Here is an 18,830-nt window from a genome sequence, read left to right as displayed (position 1 = left end):
GAGAAAAGGGTGCGGTGTGGGGAGCGCCGTGAGGGATTGAAATGGGAATTTGTGAAAGATGGAAAATAGCTAACGGCACTATCCAGAAATTCGATCTGCGATCGGCGGGCGCCGAGGCGGGCTGGCCACCGATTGTTGCACTCGGGGTGGGGCCGCGAGGGGCCGGGAAATCGATATTAACCCTAACCCCAGAGAGGCTTATAAAGTTATGATTGCCAGCTTGGAGGTTTGTGAGTGAGTGCCGTTGGGTTATCAGATGAAAGGATGAATGGGAAGATCAGATCCATGTTGCCTGCTGTTGATAAAAACGTCTGTTTTCACCGTGTGACTCTGGCGGTCCAGGTAAACCAGTCATATGCCGAGATTCGAGTGCTCCCGAACATACCATGATCCTGAGGTCCAGCCATGTATACCCATCCTGATTTACTATTCCAGAAGGATAGATGGAGGTTACAGGAGCTCTTCAAGACTAAGTTTTGTTAGTTGACATGTATACAGAGCGGAGTATTACTCACAACATTACCAGTGGTAGACGTCGGACAAATCACCGAGAGCTGCCTCATGAAAAGGGGCATTTGTTGTTATTCAAGCCACATGAGGCTGAGTTCGGGCGTAGAACAACCTCCAGAACTTGAAGAACCACCATCACACAAACTGTCCATGTCTCTTCACAACCAAACAAGACTCGATGATCAGCTTCATGTTTTTGATCTTCAGTTGTTGACAGCACATCAATTCGTGTTGTCTCATGAGCTCCCAACTGCAACGAAGCAATCCGGGGCTGCAGTGACAGCGGTGAGGGTACAAAGATACAGTGGACAATACACTGCTGGAGCCAAGCTCCGCTCTTCGGAAACGTTAGGAAGTGGCCCCAGACGTGCTCAGCCCGAGCCTTGTCCCGGCAGCCAGGCCAGACCCCCCCAATTGAGGGCCCTGGAAGCATTGATTCACGAGGGGTTGTTGAGCCTTGAGTGGTTGAAAAAGAAGCCGCGGCCAAAGGGAATGGAACTGAACCGAGTGAGCGACAAGACTTTTTTGATCAGGAACAGGGCATCCGCGAGTCGATACTTACAGCACCCCTCTTGTACCGACGCTTGTTTCAGTTTCTTACATATTTCCATCTCACCTGCCGTGACTCTATCTCCATCGACGCTAGCAGTTAAATGCAGTCTCAGAGCCTTGTCAGGTTGCGGACGTTGCTGCCAAAGACGCGGTCCCAAAGCAACTACTTGAGCACCAGACAGCACAGCACGCTTCCGCTCCCGCACCCGTTAACGCACCCGCGCCGCCCGTCGTCGCAGTCGCAGTTGCAGCCACACATCATCTTCAAACTCAACATGCCGCCACAACTCGGCCGTCCCGGCCAATCGCAGGCCCGCACGCTGGCGTCACTCAGCGGGCCCCAGTCATCGAATTCCACCCACACCCAGTGCCCGGTCGGAGCTGGGACCCCTCCCCCTCCATCTGGCAATGGATCGGGGGGAGCTGCCCAATCTCCGAATACAAAACCGCTGTCCACCCTGACGAGGCCAAACACCACCGCCATTTCCTCCGCCAGAACACAACAGATTGCCCGGCATCTCTCGTCGAGCTCAGTCGCAACCATGGCTTCCAACTACTCCATCCGCAAGGTCGGCGCTCCCTACACCTTGGAGCACCGCGTCTACGTCGAGAAGGATGGCGTCCCCGTCTCGCCCTTCCACGATATCCCGCTCTACGCCAACGCCGAGCAGACCATCCTCAACATGGTCGTTGAGATTCCCCGCTGGACCAACGCCAAGCAGGAGGTAGGCTTCTCTTGAGTTGAGGAGGCATCCCGCGCATGTAGCTTCGTTGTTGGCGAGGCAGACCGCGGGGTATTTACCTCACCCCCTTTTTCTTATACAGACACTAACAACTCCCCCATAGATCTCCAAGGAGGAGCTCCTGAACCCCATCAAGCAGGACACCAAGAAGGGCAAGCTTCGCTTCGTCCGCAACTGCTTCCCCCACAAGGGCTACCTCTGGAACTACGGTGCCTTCCCCCAGACCTGGGAAGACCCCAACTCCATCCACCCCGAGACCAAGGCCAAGGGTGACAACGACCCGCTCGACGTCTGCGAGATCGGCGAGCTCGTCGGCTACACCGGCCAGGTCAAGCAGGTCAAGGTCCTCGGTGTCATGGCCCTTCTCGACGAGGAGGAGACCGACTGGAAGGTCATTGTCATTGACGTCAACGACCCTCTTGCCCCCAAGCTCAACGACATTGAGGATGTTGAGCGTCACCTCCCCGGCCTCATTCGTGCCACCAACGAGTGGTTCCGCATCTACAAGATCCCTGACGGCAAGCCCGAGAACCAGTTCGCTTTCACCGGCGAGTGCAAGAACAAGAAGTGAGTTTTTCGCCAGTTTGTCGCCGCAACTGCAAGCAACACCGGCTAACAACATGACAATAGGTACGCCATGGACGTCGTCCGTGAGTGCAACGAGGCCTGGGAGCGTCTCATCACCGGCAAGACTGCCCCCGGCGGTGTTTCCACTACCAACGTCACTGTCCAGCACTCCAGCAGCCGTGTTGCCCCTGACCAGCTTCCTCCTCTCCCCGCCAACGAGGAGCTTCCCCCTGCTCCCATCGATAGCTCCATCGACAAGTGGTTCTTCATCAGCGGTGCTTCCGCTTAGAGAGCTCATTTGTTGAGATAGAATAAAGACATCCTTTTTTTTGGCACCCCGTTGTCCAGGTCAATTCGTGAACTGCTCCCCACTGGTGGACTGTTACCCTCATATGGCCGATTTCGCGTAAATTTGGACGAGTTGGGTAGATTGGCCTTGAATTTGGTGGTTGTAAGGTTCGTCTGGTCAACAATTGGTTTTCTCTGAGGTTGTAGTCCATGCCATTGGGTAGGAACATGAGGAAGTACTCAGCATTTTCACCCTTTGGGTTTCGCCGCTTATATGCAATGACCGTTGGTGAATACACCGTCGAATTGGCAAACCTGGTCCTCGACAACGGGCAGACTTTACCGTTGCTGTGTCAGCGAGGGCATACCACGATGTATGTGAATAAATCCATGGCAGAGGTGCTATCTACGCATGTCTATAACAACAGGTAACCAAACTGCCTTGCCAACTGAAAATCGCCGGCCCCATAACGCCTCCCAATGCTTTTGGTGTACACTTGCAACCTCTTCCCCAATACAAATACAGGTTTATATCTTTTTGTTGTTCTTGGCTGGTAAGGCGATCTTACAGATCTCTCGGACAGGTTGTCAGGTATCCGGCTCGAGGCTGCCCTGGTCGTTTGGCATGTGGTTTTGATCGTGCCTCCAGGTATCCAGAACTTCCCCAGCTTCCCTCCCTGCCTGTTATCCCTGAGTACCACGGGACCAAAGCCAAACTCTCTGGGTATCAAGACAAGAGGCGCTCTCTTCCCGCTCTTTACTTGTCGATTTTCCCCTTTTCCGACTTGGTAGTCTCCTTCGTTCTGCCCGAAAACTCCATTGGCGGATCAACACAACAACAAGGGCGCATCGGAATTGTTGGGTTGTGAAAACGAGAGAAATTCGTTTAACCGTCGTTCAAGTCGGACTGCTTCTGGAGGATACGAGAGTGGCGATCCACCTCCTCGACGATGCTCTTGATGCCCATGTTCTCAACGTCAATGTTCATTTCCTTGCCGTCCTCTGTTCACAGACCGTGTTAGCCTCTGATTTCTAAGAGATAAAAAAAAGACAAAAGGAAAAAAGCAACAGAAACACAACAGGGATTGCAACTGCAACTACAACGGTGGGTGGGTGTGACAATGAGATAACGACGTACTGAACTTGACATAGAGCAGAGGACTCTCGGTAGAGTTCCGCGGCAGAAGCTGGGTGGTGATGTTCATGCCATCGGAGCGGGCGTTGGGAGGCAGGAAGGAGAGGAACAGGCGGGCGGCCTTAGCCTTGGGCGAGAAAGGGTTGAAGCGCGTTGATACGTCGGTGATGAAGCGGGTGAGCATGTTGGGCGAAGTCTGCGAGAGTCTGCGAGTCTGACTCTGTTCGGGTGGGTGGGAGTTGGATCCGGGAGGGAAAAGAAAAAAAAAGAGGAAGCCTGACTGCGACTTTGCGACGTGCGATTTGCGACGGGACTGCAACACCGGACGGAAGACGGAGACGCGGGAGGAGTGCGGAGCGAGACGGGAGACGGGGAGACGGGGAGACGGGGTCTGTCCTGTGGAGGATCGGACGGGGGAGCTTCAGTTGTGTCGCGATTAGGACTTCGGTTCGGTCTTCGTGCCTGGCTGGCGCCGGCCGGCAGTGTGGGGGGATGCGATCAAAAATTACTGGAGGTACGTACCGATTGCGCCGGGGGCCGGGGGCCGGGAGGGGTGTTTCTAAAAAACGGAAATGCGGGACGGTGCGCGCAACGTGTGAGCGTGAGGCTGTGATTGGTCTTAAGTTTGGGCTTAAACAGCATGAAGGTTTATTTCATTTTCACATTCAGTTCACTAGAAGACTACATTTTACCACTTTGAAAAGAACTGTTCCTCATCTTGTTCTTACGTATATATAATCTATAGTATATAAATCTCTCTTCCTATTGCCTCGCGTCAACAAGCAGCGTACATACTTCAATCTCGAGATCCCCGTTTAGTGTAGCTAACTCTCCGTTTTCGCACTTCCGCATGTGATCCCGCCGTTTCAAAGACCTCCTTCCGAATGACGTTGCAACAGCGCCCGAGAAGCATCGCTACAGTGCTCTCCTTTCAGGCCAAGTTTCCACTATCATCAACCACAGCTGCTGATCAACAACCAACCGTGATTCTATACTGTTACATCCACCTTTTTTCAACACCTACACGTCTACACCCTACAACTAGAGTACCGACGCAAATCCAACAGTAATCATTAATGTCATCGTTCGAAACGCTCCAAGAGCGGCTCACGACCCTCCAGGAGACGACCGGCCAGCTTAAGGAGCTCATCGACCGTCTCGCCACCCTCAAATTCGAGCCCGGTTCCGTTCCTCTCAGCAACAGCATCAGCAGTCTCTCCAACGCCGGCGCCGATGGAAACACCGACAATGAGGCCGCCGATTTGAGCGCCGAAATTAGCCAGGTCTTGCGCGAGGAGGAGGAGGATCTGGAGTTGCTGCAGGAGGAGATCATCGACTTGCGCTCCGGCCATCCAGGGAGCGAGGCAGAACACAAGAAGACGAGGTTAAAGGAGGGCGCGCAACGCTTGGCTGTTGAGATCAAGGGGTGAGTTTCTGTCAACCTCCACGGTGATGATGATGACGACCAAGTAAACAGAGTTTCTAACAAGATCTGGTTTTCAAACAGCTGCCGAACCTCCTTCCGCAAAGCCCAACTCGCCGCGCGCCGCAACCTCGAAACCGCCCAGCGCCTCGAGCGCCAACTCCTGCTAGCCTCCTACGTCGCCGTCGCCGCCAACCTCGCCGCTACATCATCAGACCGCGGATCCGGCGCCTCAACACCCGCGCCTCAGCAGCCAACCTCGACCACCCCGCCCCCTCTCGCAACCTCCGCCGCCGCCGCCACTTCCTCAGATGCCGCCCCCCCTCTCGACACCCGCCAAGCCCTCTTCGGCAACCGTCGGCGCAAAAACCACCAAACGACCGCGGCCCCCTCGCACGACTCGGAAGTCGTCTCCGCCTCCTCCACCGTGACCGACGCGCTCCGGCGCACGCACGCGCTGATCGCCTCGGAAGTAGCCAAGTCGGCGTTCGCGTCGCAGACGCTTGCCGAGAGCACGGCCGCGTTGAAGGAGCTGCAGCGCAGCTACGAGGGGATTGATTCGCTCCTGACGCGCTCGCGGGACCTGGTATCTACCCTGCTGCAGAGCCAGAAGAGCGATACGTGGTACTTGCGGACGAGCCTGTACATGTTGCTGTGCACGCTGGGGTGGCTGGTGTTTAGGAGGTGGTTGTATGGACCGCTTTGGTGGGTTTTGTGGCTGCCGCTGAAGATGGTTTGGAAGGGTGGACGGGCTGCGTACTCTGTGTCGACGCATCATGGTGCGGAAACTACAGCAGGGGCGAGGATGGAGGTTTTGGTTGGGAATGATGGAAAGGGAGCAGGAAGGAGTGTGGTGGGGATGGCGGAGGAGGGGGCTGTTCCTACTGTCCAGGTTGGAGTTGAGAAAGGGGAGAAGAGGGATAATGGTAATGATGTGGACGAACCGGAATCGATGGTTGAAAAGGTTGGAAGGATTATCGAGGAGAATTTGCCGCCTTTGGAGGATGAGAAGGATGATACGCATCAGATCGTGGTCGAAGATCCGGACCTGGAACAAGGTTGGATTGGTCAGGAGTATATCTTTACCGGGAAACAAGGAGAGAAGGGAGAACAGGAGGAGGAGGAGGAGGAGGAGGAGGAGGAGGAGGAAGTGGTACAACGAAATCCCAAGAAGCGGATGTGGGAAGAACCCGTGGCGAACCAACCGATTAAGGATGAGCTTTGAGGCTTGATAGTTTGCAGGACTTTGGAAGACGAAGTCTCGGTCAGAAGCCACCTATTTCCAAGAAGAGTTTGAACATGGATTGGCGTCACTTTTGTTTGTTAACGACATAGAATTGGGATTACACATGGCTCGATGTCTGGCGTGAATCGACCACGTCTTTTCTTTAAAGCCCCATTACACGAGCACCATCAGCATTGTAATCCTCAACAATGTGCCATCCCAGAGTGCACATCGGACAACTTTGGCTTCTGGTAAACAAAACTGATACTGATATTCGATATATGTTATTTCTTCCCTCTATCCCCTGTGCCACCACCCCCACACGTTGTAGACATCATAATTCATTCCGTTCTGTTTCGCGAAGTTCAATGCTTGTTACTTATACAACATAAAAACATGATCATAAAAGGATGCTGCTATTCCTTCTTGACTCGATTCGCGTTGCCCGCCATCCATCCATCCTGTCCCGTCGTTTATCTCCTTTTTTCCTCTCATCCGTCTTCCCATTTTCCCATCCGTTTCGTGTTGTATCTCGTAGGAAAATGGTATATAATGATAATTGTGTAGAAGCCTTTCCCCGTATTACCATGCCCCATCATCCCCGCCCATCCATCCATTTAGTTTCGTGGTATATCGTGAACATGCAAAACGCCGTATTTGATCCTTAATGCCCAAAACCGTACCTCCAAAACCAACCAACCAAGGAAAAATAGTGATGGTGACTATACAAATTCATTGGAACGACAAGGCAGAAGACCGCCCAATGCAAAACCATAAACATGCAGTGAACGTATGAGAGCGGAGGGGGGTATGTATATGCAACAGAAAACCGCGATTGTTTTTTTCCCCCTCCGTATTGAAAGCATGTGTCAACTTTGAATCTCCCAAACGCCTTTCCTTTCCGTTCATCCTGGTTCATGATTTTCTTCTCGTTTTTTGTGTTTCTTTTCGCTGCCCTGAATCAAGCCAACCAATGTCCCTTATTGAGGAGCATCCGACTTGTGTCTGCGATGCAACAACGCCTGAAGGGGGAGACTGAAGCGGCGAGAAGTAGAGTTGATCAATGCATCGAGCAAGCCGACCTTAGCCCACTTGTTCTCATGATAGTGATGGAAGCCGAAAAAGCCAGCCGTGGGAGGAGGAGCGTATAGCTCAGGGGCCTCCTCCTCGTCAACATCCGAGCCACGGATGGTATCGACAGAGCCGCGGGGACTAACTCCGAATACTTGGCGGGGACTGGGGATGTCGGACGGTTGCTGAGCTGGCTCTGATGGCTTTTTAGTGATGAGCCCGATTGCTGGGGCAGAGATTGGCTCGTGGGGAGCAACCTCTTCGAGGAGGCACAGGTCAGGTAGGGCAACTGCGGGGATGTCGTGAAGCATTTCCTGTCCCGCAATCATATCCTCCTGCTTGACCGTTAGGATGGCAAGCGGAGTCTCGTCAAGGTCTCCAGTCTCATCGGCAATCGCCTCAGGTGCCGCGGGCAAGGGTTCCTCGACTGGCTCCAAAGCCGGTGTCACTTCCTCACCATGGGCTTTCTCATCCTCGCCAGTGGCAGGCTCATCGTCGGGGAGTTCTCTCAGCTTCCTCTCAACTGCCTCGGCGGATCGAACGAGGTTATCAAGTGACTCAACTCTGAGACACCCCTTGGCATCGCGTGTAGCTAGATCTCCAGTCGAGTCATCTGTGTCTTCAGCGCCAGGAGTATCACCCAAGCTTCGATCCACCACCTCGGAAAGAGTATCTTGCTCATCAAGATTCGCATCTTGCGCAAACGAAACCTGACTAGTTGAAGGTTCCTCCTCCTTGATATCGCTATCGAAGTTTGGCTGCGTGGTGTTGATCTCTTGGTCGGATTGAGGTTCAGTGGCAGCCAGAATCTCAAGATCCGGCTTAGCGACACACTCAGCCGAGAGCGCTGGTTCAGCATGAATGTCTAGCTGTTCGGTAGGCATTTCTTCATGGGTTGACTGAATAGGAGCCACGATCGATCCCTGGGTCGCCTCCTCACCGGTAGAAACAACAGCAGGCACATGAACCTGAACACCAGCATCCTCAACGTCAGCATGCTCAACCCAGGTGTCGCAATTGACGACGACTGGCTCAACCGCGTGTTCAGCAGCAGGGATGTCAGGCTGCAACTCGCTATCCTCGAGGCCTTCGTCTTCAAGGTTGGCGTGCTCAATGTTGGGAAATTCGAGCCGGACTTCTTGGATGATTGGCTCGTGTGTAGAAATTTCCGCGACGACTCGCTGAACAACCGGAGCAGGGGTTTCGAGAACGACATCTCCGACATCAGTATGCTCAACCCACGTGTCGGAATTAGTAATGACGGGACCAGTGGTAGGTTCAACTGCAGGGACATCAGATTCCACATCAGCATCCTCGAGACCTTCATCTTCGAGATTGGCGAGCTCAATGCCGGGATGCTCAAGCTGAACATTCTCAATGTCACTCGGCTTACTGATAGAAGCATCATCAACCAGGGTAACAGTAAGCGGTTGAGTATCTTGCATCTCAGTGGTATCGGACTCCGCTTGCGCAACCGTAAATGGCTCCGACAAGAGCTCGAGGGGCGCAGGTGGCACCTCATCAACAGCAGTCTCCGCGACCTCCGCTTCAGCAGGAAGAACAACCGAAGGGGCAGTTTGTTCCTTGTCTGCGGGGAATTCATCCAGGAACGACTCAGGGACTTCAGTGCTGGGGTTGAGGGACTCCTCTGTTGACTCGGTCGCACTAGTAGGGATATGCTCTTGCTGGGACCCTTCTGGTTGAGACCCCTGTTGCTCGAGAATCTCCTCTGCACGTTCATCTTGCTTAATATCAAGTTCCTCGAGCAAGGCTTCATTCTTTTTGACCTCAGCATCAATATCTTCCATGCTTGCCTGATTTTGCTCAATTTCCTTCTCTGTTTCGAACTGCTCGAGGAGCTCTTCGACCCTTTCCGTTTGCTCAGCGTCAACCTTCTCAAGGAGCTCTTCAGTGCTTTCGATTTCGTTTTCAAGTTGCTCAAGCGTCTTCTCATTTTCCTCGAGTGAGTGCTGGATCTCGAGGTTTTGGGCGATCTCAATGGTCCGCTCGGTTTGCTCAGTGTCAAGTTCCTTGAGAAGCTCTTCGGTTTGTTCAGCCTCGGCCTCGATTTTCTCAAGGGCATTGTCGGTTTCTTCAAGAGCTTGCTCAGTGATGACTTCCTCGAGCAGCTCCTTGACGCGCTCGGCCTGCTCAGTATTCGTCTGCTCAAGAAGCACCTCTGTTTGTTCAGCCTCGGCCTTAATTTGCTCAAGAATAGTCTCGGCTTCTTCGAGGGCATGCTCATCGATGACATGTTCGAGCAACTCATTGGCGCGCGTGGTTTGTTCGGTCTCCAGCTGCTCATAAAGGTCTTCCGTCTGTCCAGCCTCGGCACCAAGTTGCTCAAGAACTTGTTCGCTCAGATCGGTTGCTTGTTCGACGACTTCATCATTTAGACCCGCTCTCTCTTCACTTTCAAGTTGATCAAGACCACCCATGGTACGCTTAACGGCGTAGTCATGATCAATCTTCTCGTTCGGTTCTTGTACTCTTGCAGGGACAGAGATTGGAGAGATTGTCATGACTGCGTTAGGCCGGAATTGGGGCATGGTGGGATCGCGGTACGGGAGAAAGACATTGGCCCGGAACTGAGGCATCGTTGGGTCACGATAGTCGACCTGGCTGATCTTCGGAACTTCCGGAAATTTGAGCGCCGCTTCGTGCGCAGTCCCTTGCAGACCGTTCTCTTCTTTCGGCTCAAAGAGTGCATCATACTGATCCTGGTATAGCTCCTCCTCTTGGGTGGCTGGGATGTCCTCTGAAGTGGGCTTAAAAGATGGCTCAGACACCGACTCAGAATCAACCTCGGGCAGCTCAGGGTCACCGGCTTCAACCTTGCCTTCCTCCGTAACGGATTTGGGGTCGACCGGGTCAAAAAGAGAGTCATACTGGTCTTGAGAGAGCTCCTCTTGCTCCAGGATTTCTTCCGATTGCTCAGTGGTTGGCCGAGGTCCAGGTTGGGAATTCACGTTAGCAGGCTCACTGGGCCCAGCTTCGGCCTCTTCATTTCCAGTAACGGAGTGATTGTCAACCACAGATTCAGCGGGAAGGGCAGCATCCGGCTGGATCTGTTCAGGAGCTTCTACCTCCACGAGCTTTGCCTCTCGAACTCGTTCAGTACCAGGAGCTTCAACTTCGACGTGCTCAGGCTGAGCAGACTCATCGAGCTGCTCGGGAGACGCTGTATCCTCTGCGTGGAATTGTGTAGTTCCATCTTCGCCCTTCTCAGTCTCAACAGGGCCAACGTTGGTCACCTCAACGTTCTTTTGCGTCGTTGGCTCGGCATCAACTCGGTTGAGGTGAGGTAACTCCGGACGGTCCCGGTTTGGCTTGAATTGAGGCATTGTTGGGTCACGGTCCTCGGTGCTTTGATCACCTTGAGAGGAGATTTCCTCGTTATCATCTTCAGCGGGCACGCCAGATTGCTCTCCTTGCTCGAGTGATTCTCCAGAGATGGAGGGAATGGGCATGCTTTCAGACGTTGAGTTCGGTCTGAATTGAGGCATCGTAAGATCACGATAATCAGAATCGAAATCACCGGGCTTGAGAGCCTCGCCCGGGACCTCATCGATGAGTAAAGCCGGTGGCTCCTTATGCCCATTTGTCTCACGCAGCACAACAGAAACCGATGTGGGCCGAACAACACCAAGCGAGTTAGGTCGGAATTGAGGCATTGTAGGATCGCGATAATTAATATCGGTCTCGGCAGGCTGGAAAATCTTGACAGGGCTCTCATCAACCAGCGATTCTGGCTGCTCTTTTTGTCCGTTGGCCTCAGCCATCAAGATAGAGACCGAGGGCCTCCAAACACTGCCAAATGAGTTGGGCCGGTATTGAGGCATTGTAGGATCGCGATAATCAACATCATCCTCACTAGGCTTGGAAGTCTCGAACGGGGTCTCGTCGACGACTGAGGCTGGTGGCTCCTTGTATCCATCCGCCTCCGCCATCACCACGGAGACCGAGGGTCGCAGAACAAAGCTACAGGAATTGGGCCGGAACTGAGGCATTGTGGGATCGCGGTACTCAGCAGCGCCCTCGCCAGGATGAGAAACCTCCTCCCTGGATGCATCGACGGTTTGTGGAGAGGCATTGTTATCCTCAGTTACTTCTTCATGAGAGACGAAAGGGGTGAGCGCCGGTTTCGAAAGTTCATGAGGCCGGAATTGGGGCATAGTGGGATCGCGGTAATCGGCCTTTTCTTCTACACCACTGCTGACTGATTTGGTAGATTCGAAAGCCTCAAAGCCATCCTCTGCAGGCTCGCCAAAAGCATAAGAACAATCGGCAATCTCGGGGACGTCGTTGGAGCGGAACTGCAGCAGAGTTGGGTCACGATACTCAGCTGTCTCTACGCCGAGAGCTGCAACATCCTTGGGGGACATAGAATCAGGATAAGGTGTTTCAGGGTCATTGTCGAGGGCCTCCAGAGGAGCGAACGGAATGAAGATCGAGGAGGAATTGGGCCAGAATTGGGGGAAAGTAGGATCACGATCCTCTGTGCCCCTCTCATCGAGGTGAGGCTTCTCCTCAACGTCAACATCCCAATTATCATAGACATCCTCAGAAGCATGGCCACACTCAACAACGTCTGAGGTGCTGGCGAACGGCTGTCCGCGCTCCTCGATATTGCTGGTATCTTGAGCAGTCACGTCCGGCCCAGTGGCGCTGACCTCAAGCTTTTCGTCTTCTTGGGGATCCGGGGCTTCAAGAGCGGTCTCAGAGGTAGGCCCGACATCCTCGACGTGCTGGACGTGCTGGACGTGCTGGACATCATCGACAGCTTGGGCAGCATCGATATCTTCCGCTGTTTCGACCGTACCGAAAGACAGTTCGTAGTCTTCCTCAGCATCAGGAGCTTCCTCTACAACAGTCACAGACATTGGTTCGTCAGCCCTGTTGACCGGAGGTAGGGCCACCTCCGGCTGCTGAGCTTGTTGAGCATCGGGAGCCTCCTCAAAGGGAACATAATCCTCAAGGGGAACAGCGTCCTCAAGGGGAACAGTGTCCTCAAGGGGAACAGCGTCCTCAAGGGGAACATAATCCTCAAGGGGAACAGCGTCCTCAAGGGGAACAGTGTCCTCAAGGGGAACAGCCTCAAGGGGAACAGCGTCCTCAAGGGGAACAGCGTCCTCAAGGGGAACAGCGTCCTCAAGGGGAACAGCGTCCTCAAGGGGAACAGCGTCCTCAAGAGGAAGATCGGCTTCGGAGGCGACGTGGGCATGATCACTCTTCTTGATATCGCAAAACTCCGGCGCTACTTCAGGAGCCTCGCACAGATCAAGACCCTCAGACTTAAAGTCCACTAGTTCAGAAGGTTGAAGGAGATCGATGTCAACCGGGGAGTGAGGCCGATCCTCTTCCTCAAACTCCACATCGGCTTTTTCGAGGCTGCTCGGTACTCCATCGGGGATCTCGGATGTGTCATTCTCGAAGTGAACATCTTCCTTGGACTCGACGGACACTGATTCGGGACCGAGAATATTCTTTACATCCCTTGATTCAACGCCCGACGGCTCCCGAGGTTCAAAACAGGGGATCTCTGCGTGCGCCACCAGTGCACTCCCGTCAATGTACTGACTGTTGGACTCGAGAGGCTCTGAGGCGGGGCCGACGGCACTTGTCGTCCATGGGAAGAAGACGTGATGACCCTTGGTACTCGCGCCGGCATCCTTTTCGACATTGGAGATATGAAGTGATGCCAGAGTATTGATCATGTCTTCTTCCTCTTGATCCTCGACAAGGGTTTCGGACCCCGCAGGCGAGATACTGTCACCCTCTGCTAGTTCGGAGGACTCCTTGCCATGTTCGGAGGTAGACTCCTCGCTCGATGTGTCCGGTTGAACCACATCTTCTCTGGTTTCCAGGGGAGCAATGATAGGATCCGCAACCGAGGGCTCGGAGACGTCAATTGGAAAATCCACGGACCCATTCTGCTTGAGATCCTCCGTTTGGGGTTCGATGTTATCCTCCCCTGGTTCGGGTGCGTCCACTTCAGGGCTGAACTGTGCTTGCTCGGGTTCCTGAGCAATAAGCTCGGCGATAGGACTTATTTCGTCCGTTGAAGGTGCGCGAACATCCTCATCTTCAGGAATATTATCATTACGATCTTGGGTGAATTCATCTGTTGAAGAGGGCTCATCACGGGTTTCGCTTGCGTCGGCTTCAGCCTCGTAATTAACCAGGTCAGCAGTCTGTTCTTCGGGACCGGATTGAAGCTCGTTCACAGCCGATTGAACATCATGGGCAACCTCCTCGGTAGAAGGCGGCACATCCTCCACGTCGGATACATGTGCGTCGAATTCCTGGTCATGTTGATGCTCGGTTTTGCCCTCCTCGGGCCCGGACTGGATTATCGGTGGTTCCGCAACTAGGCCGGTCAGATCATCGGCAGGCTTATCAATTTGAGAGACGGGTACGTCGGTTGCTTTAGCCGAATTAGTATCGGAGTCGATGACATCCGCGGTCGGTTTGCTTTCGGCACGAGACTCGGAATTATTGAAGTAGTCGGTCTCAGTTGCAACCACCTTCTCTCCGACCTGAACAACGGGAACATTCTGCACCTCGGTCCCATTATCTGGAGCCGACTTTGTCTCCGAATTTGCGTCGCGGGCATCCACAGAGACCGTTGTCTCATGATTGGACTGCTGAGGGCGGATATCAGGGCTGGGGAAGTCCGACTCTTCAGGTGCAGTCTCATTGGACAGGGGTGCAGGTTCGGTTCCGAGTTCTTGATTCTCAGAAGCCAATGTCTCGCTCGATACAATAGGCTCCGGTGCTGTTTCTGGGTGCAAGAGTTAGATTATTGTGCGATACGGACAAGATCATAGTGGTAGTGGTGGTGGTGGCTCACTGTGCAGATCCAACGGCGTCGCCGTGGTATCTTCTTCCAAGATAACCGTCGCGCTAGCATCTTGAGACTCTGGCTTTACACCCTCTTCATCGGACCCTTCGGCTACTGGTTTAGGTTCTGTAGTGTATTCCTGCGGTGCAAATACAATAGATCGCACTTCGTCTTCCGGAAGCTCCAAGACATCCGTCTCCGCCACGACCAAAGCGTCCGCCGCAGCCGCCCCCGTCCCGACCTCGGGCTCCTCGGGCTCGGACTCGGGTTCAAAGTCGCTCGAAGTATTATCCTTCAACTCTGGATGCCTCACATGTACTGGGCTTATTAGCAAGCTGTGCCTCGGCGAAGACTCTCCACCTAAGCTCAATGCGGGTGTAGACGGTGCCGTAGAGTATGCATCGGCTCCGGGGCTCGCCAACCAATGGAAAGAATTAGGGGTATCGGCGTTTCGTGTCGTGAGCCCCGGAGTGAGCAGTTGGTGCGGAAACTCTTTGGCATCCTCATAAAGCTGCGGAGTGTCCATTACAGGTCGTTCCAAACGATCAACAGACCACCGCGGTTCTGTCGGTTGTGGATATGTCTCGAAAGTTTTGGATGCAAATCCGTGCCTGTTTGCCAGATTTGGGGTTGCTGTTTGGAAGGGTCGAGGATATTCAACAGATCCTCTTGCGGCAGGAGTGAGGTCATAGCTACCTAAGGGATTCGACGTCATCGAGCGCGTAGGGCGATGCAGCGTCTGACCGCCGCTTCCTTCTTTGGTGGTGTGAGCGCGCATTAACTTTGGCTCTGCAGGTGCTGCGGAAGCTGCACTAGCACTTTTGGAGGAGGATGACCTGAAAAACCGTCGCTTCGAACTCGACTCGCTTTTGGTATCGTTCTTCGAATCGCTCTTCGAGTCACTTTTGGATTCTTTCGATTTGAATATGTTGGAAATCTTCTTGCCGAGGCTGAACCTTTTCTTTGACGACTTTGTTGATGTTGCCGGAATGGGAGATACCGGTCTCGCTGGCACTTCGGGATAATGTGGGATATCAACAGAGTAGGCGTCGTCATGGCTGTTCAAACTGGACCTGCTGCTAGCAATAGACCGTAGGCTCTGCCTCAGTGATGATGTGGAGCGCCGTTTGAGAGAGAATGCTCGCTTGACGAAGGATAATGGGTTGTCGTTTACTCGCTCGGTCGAAGTCTTTGCCGATAAAGGAGGGAATTCAAGTGATGGCCCGTTTTGTCTATCAGGCCACTCAACCGAGAGACCTGGTGAAAGCGGAACCTCGATCGGATGAGGGTGCCGCTCCTCCTCTTCCAGCGCAATGTCGTCGATTGAGCAGGTGTCCTTGAAAATCATATCTATATCTTTCTGTATTCGTTCCGTGAGTCTGGATATGAGAACAGATCGTTCCTCCTCGGGTGATTGGAAAGTCTTTGACCGTCCGGGTATCTCATGTGTTTGTATCACCTCTTGGAACACTAAATGTCCCCGTTTCCGTGCATTGACCCGTACAGCCGTGTTGTGCCCCTGTAGCACATCACCGATGCCGGTTTGGATACGTTCCAAAACCGCCTGGATATCTCGTCGCCTATGCGATGCAGAAGCGCCCACTGTGAACGTCGCTGGTTCCTGGACTGACCATTTCACCCCTTTCAACTCGACTATGGTAAACTCGAAATCGTTCGTTTGGTTGATCTGGGTATCGATAGCCTGTGTGACATCTGCGAGGGACTCCTCAACATCTCGTACAAAATCTTCGCCGTGGGAATCGTGAAATAATGAGAGACTGCTTCGTATGCTGCGCTGTAGGTTGCTGTGAGAAGGCCCCATCCCGTTTGTTATCCTCACGTCGATGTTGAGAGCTGTGCTGTCGCGATGCTGGCATGTCATCGTCGTACATTGCTGCGCATGAACTTCAAGCTTCTGTTTCCTGAGACCTAAGCTGCGGTTAATGGCCTCCGCTCCATGGGCAAGTAGATCTCTGCCCATCTCAGCCGTGAGAGGTGTTGCCTGTTTGCTGTAAACCTTGACTACCCTCTTGAATGCTGGAATGAGTCGTCGTGGGTTCCTGTGGCGGAAGGCGACCTCAATACTGTAACCGGGGACGGACTCGAAGGTCTGGGACTCCTCGACAAACCGGGGTGAGGGAACAGCACCCAGTGACATCTGTCCAACCTCTGACTCTAGAGAAGATTCGGCGGTTTCGGTAGTCGCATCGAGAACAGAGCCTCCCAGCCATCGGAAATCACTGTCATGTCGTCGGAAAAACATGCCTATCGTCTTGTGACTTGCGATAATGACCTCCTTGGCCGAGGCCGCTGTCAAAGGCCGTTGCTGATACGACCTGTACGTCCTGACGGCCCATTCGCCCATCCATCCAGCTCTAGTGACGCGATAGGTGAGTTCGAAGCGCAAGGGCTTGCGGTCGTGGGTCCCTTCCTTGATCACCTCGAGGGCTGTGGGGTCGGTCCGGGTGATGAGCTCCTCGGAGCAGTGCTCGATACGCCGAAGCAAGCCATTGCATATCCTCCCCGTAGGTTCAAAGTATGGCGAACTAACATATGTCTGGCTGTGAGTGACGGAGTGAAGGTCCTGGTCGTGGAACTGGATATGGACGTGGACAACGAGAGGGCCGGTGTTTGTGGCCTCTGCTAGCGTCGCTACAACGGGCTGTTCCTCTGTAATGGGCGATAGCAGGGCCCTCTCCAGTTCCATGGTCGAGTGAGGCGGGACAGTGTGTGTGTCGATATGGCGAGGCCGTTGGTGAGGGCCGGTAGGAGCAGGGGCGGGCGGTTCGACAACAGGAGGAGGATGTTGTTTTTGGGATCTCAGTGAAGCCCCGAGGCTCCGGCGCGACGAGTCCCACCATGCCATTCCCTCGGCAGCGTGGAACTGGAGATCCAGGATCTATCCTTGGTGGGTTCGGACGGGGTCGTGAAGAAATGTTCGCATGAAGCTAGCAGACTAGGGCGTCCTAGGCGTCCACCGGCGTCTAGGGCTGCCAAGCCGGGAATGGAGACAGTCGCCGACGAGCCCCGGACGGGCCTGGTGCTCTCGAATGGAGCTTCCCTCTTACTCAAAGGACGTTGACCTTGACCACACCTTGGTCATGGGCCAATGAGGGCAACGGCAATGCTACAATTAGACTAGGCGGGGTGGGGTTGGAAGGGTTTGGATTGCGGGAAAAGTGGAAAGTGGACAGGAAAATCGGGAAAATCCAGGGCCTTGTCTTGCGTGGAGGGATGGATGATGTGGATGGTTTCCGAGTCCTTGTGTCTTGTGGTTTTCGCCGCTGCTGTACTGTGTACCAGTTCATGGAGGTAAGTTGATGTCGATGACGGTTCCAGGAGTCAGTTGGAGTTGCTGGTTTGAGTGGTTGGTGATGTCATGTAAGGACAGGAGTCAGGAGTAAGTAAACAATGGAAGACGGGATGGCACCAGAGGGAAGAAAGGATGAAAGAGACAAGGCAAGATGGAAGATTCTTCCGGATGAAAGCCAGTGCGTTCCTGGCCCGTGGGATCACACGCTACTGGAGAGACGAAAGGCATGAATGGAAGTGCATGCGTGGGAGGCTTTGGGAATGCTTCCACCACCTCAACCACATGTGCTGCGGTCTTGAGGCAGTCTAACCTTGGTTGAAGTTGGATCTCCATTTTGGGTTTTGTTCTTTGATGCAGTGGGCAGTCTTGCAGGTTGCCGCACAATGTGGTCATTCGTTGCAGGCAGTCTCATTGCAGTTACTGTCGGCCGTGCATTGGCACCAGACACTCTAACAGCTGAGGAGAGAATCCAAAGAAACCAGAAATTGTCGCAGTCCTTTCCGATTGCCCGAAAATGGCAACACCATGCTTACTCGCAACTGCCATCTTGACAAAAGAGATGGAGGGGACTGGCGGGTTGGAACGGAAAGTGAAGGTTAGGTTTTCTCGCTTCTTTCTCTGGGCAGTGGCCTGACACGTTGTCGACTTCCTTTGACAGTGGTAGAACTGGTACGTACCCCTCGTGCCTTCCGCAGGCCGCAGGCCCCATGCCGCTACCGTTTGGTATTGGAAGGCACCCTTCGTTGTGTGCCCCTTCCCTATCGAGCCGTTGATGCCATGCCCACTGGAGCATCGCCTTATCTTGGACTTTTTTGGGGATTCAAGACTTTTCCCCCTCAGAGCTAACGCAGGCCCGCAGGTCGTTCCTGCGCTTTTTCGGCTATGATCCTCTTGTATTCCGGAGGGGCCTTCCATCCCAAGAACAGGCGGTGTCTGGCAGCGGAAAGAAAGTGCTCAACTTGAACGTCACAGCTGATGTCTTCCCCGAACTGAATGCCAAAAGGATGTGTGGTGAAGGACTTTGGATGAGTGTCAGAGACTTGGAAGGAGTTGGGCGTCACTGGGGTTTCACAGGCACCGAGAGCTGTCAGAAATGAAATCAAAGGAGATCTGGGAATCTGCGTCATCTCCCACGTTTCACGAGGCCATCATCAATGTT

The 18,830-nt window shown here is 53.7% G+C and overlaps 4 protein-coding genes across 4 annotated transcripts; 2 read left to right on the top strand and 2 right to left on the bottom strand.

Annotated features, from left to right (window-relative positions):
- Positions 1 to 1,163: 1,163 nt before the first annotated feature.
- On the top strand, positions 1,164 to 2,661 carry SMAC4_00229 (uncharacterized protein; the record flags this gene model as incomplete). Its single annotated transcript, XM_003351639.2, has 3 exons — positions 1,164 to 1,787; positions 1,909 to 2,372; positions 2,436 to 2,661. 3 exons carry the CDS (start codon positions 1,164 to 1,166, stop codon positions 2,659 to 2,661), a joined length of 1,314 nt encoding a protein of 437 aa, XP_003351687.2.
- Positions 2,662 to 2,755: 94 nt separating this feature from the next.
- Positions 2,756 to 4,042, bottom strand: SMAC4_00228 (mitochondrial 54S ribosomal protein mL53). The gene is made up of 2 exons (XM_003351638.2): positions 3,799 to 4,042; positions 2,756 to 3,662 (listed from the first exon to the last, which is right to left on the bottom strand). The coding sequence occupies exons 1-2, from the start codon at positions 3,977 to 3,979 to the stop codon at positions 3,547 to 3,549; spliced, it is 297 nt and encodes a 98-aa protein (XP_003351686.1). The 5' UTR covers positions 3,980 to 4,042; the 3' UTR covers positions 2,756 to 3,546.
- Positions 4,043 to 4,079: 37 nt separating this feature from the next.
- On the top strand, positions 4,080 to 6,587 carry SMAC4_00227 (uncharacterized protein). Its single transcript, XM_003351637.2, has 2 exons — positions 4,080 to 5,221; positions 5,303 to 6,587. The coding sequence occupies exons 1-2, from the start codon at positions 4,872 to 4,874 to the stop codon at positions 6,441 to 6,443; spliced, it is 1,491 nt and encodes a 496-aa protein (XP_003351685.1). The 5' UTR covers positions 4,080 to 4,871; the 3' UTR covers positions 6,444 to 6,587.
- Positions 6,588 to 7,423: 836 nt separating this feature from the next.
- Positions 7,424 to 17,441, bottom strand: SMAC4_00226 (uncharacterized protein; the record flags this gene model as incomplete). Its single annotated transcript, XM_066089401.1, has 2 exons — positions 14,368 to 17,441; positions 7,424 to 14,298 (listed from the first exon to the last, which is right to left on the bottom strand). The coding sequence occupies exons 1-2, from the start codon at positions 17,222 to 17,224 to the stop codon at positions 7,424 to 7,426; spliced, it is 9,732 nt and encodes a 3,243-aa protein (XP_065945835.1). The 5' UTR covers positions 17,225 to 17,441.
- Between the last annotated feature and the right edge of the window lie 1,389 nt (positions 17,442 to 18,830).

Source organism: Sordaria macrospora, chromosome 1 (assembly GCF_033870435.1).
Source record: "Sordaria macrospora chromosome 1, complete sequence".
NCBI lineage: Eukaryota > Fungi > Ascomycota > Sordariomycetes > Sordariales > Sordariaceae > Sordaria > Sordaria macrospora.
The sequence above is the reverse complement of the archived record's forward strand: the minus strand, read 5'-3'. Positions and strand labels throughout refer to the sequence as shown.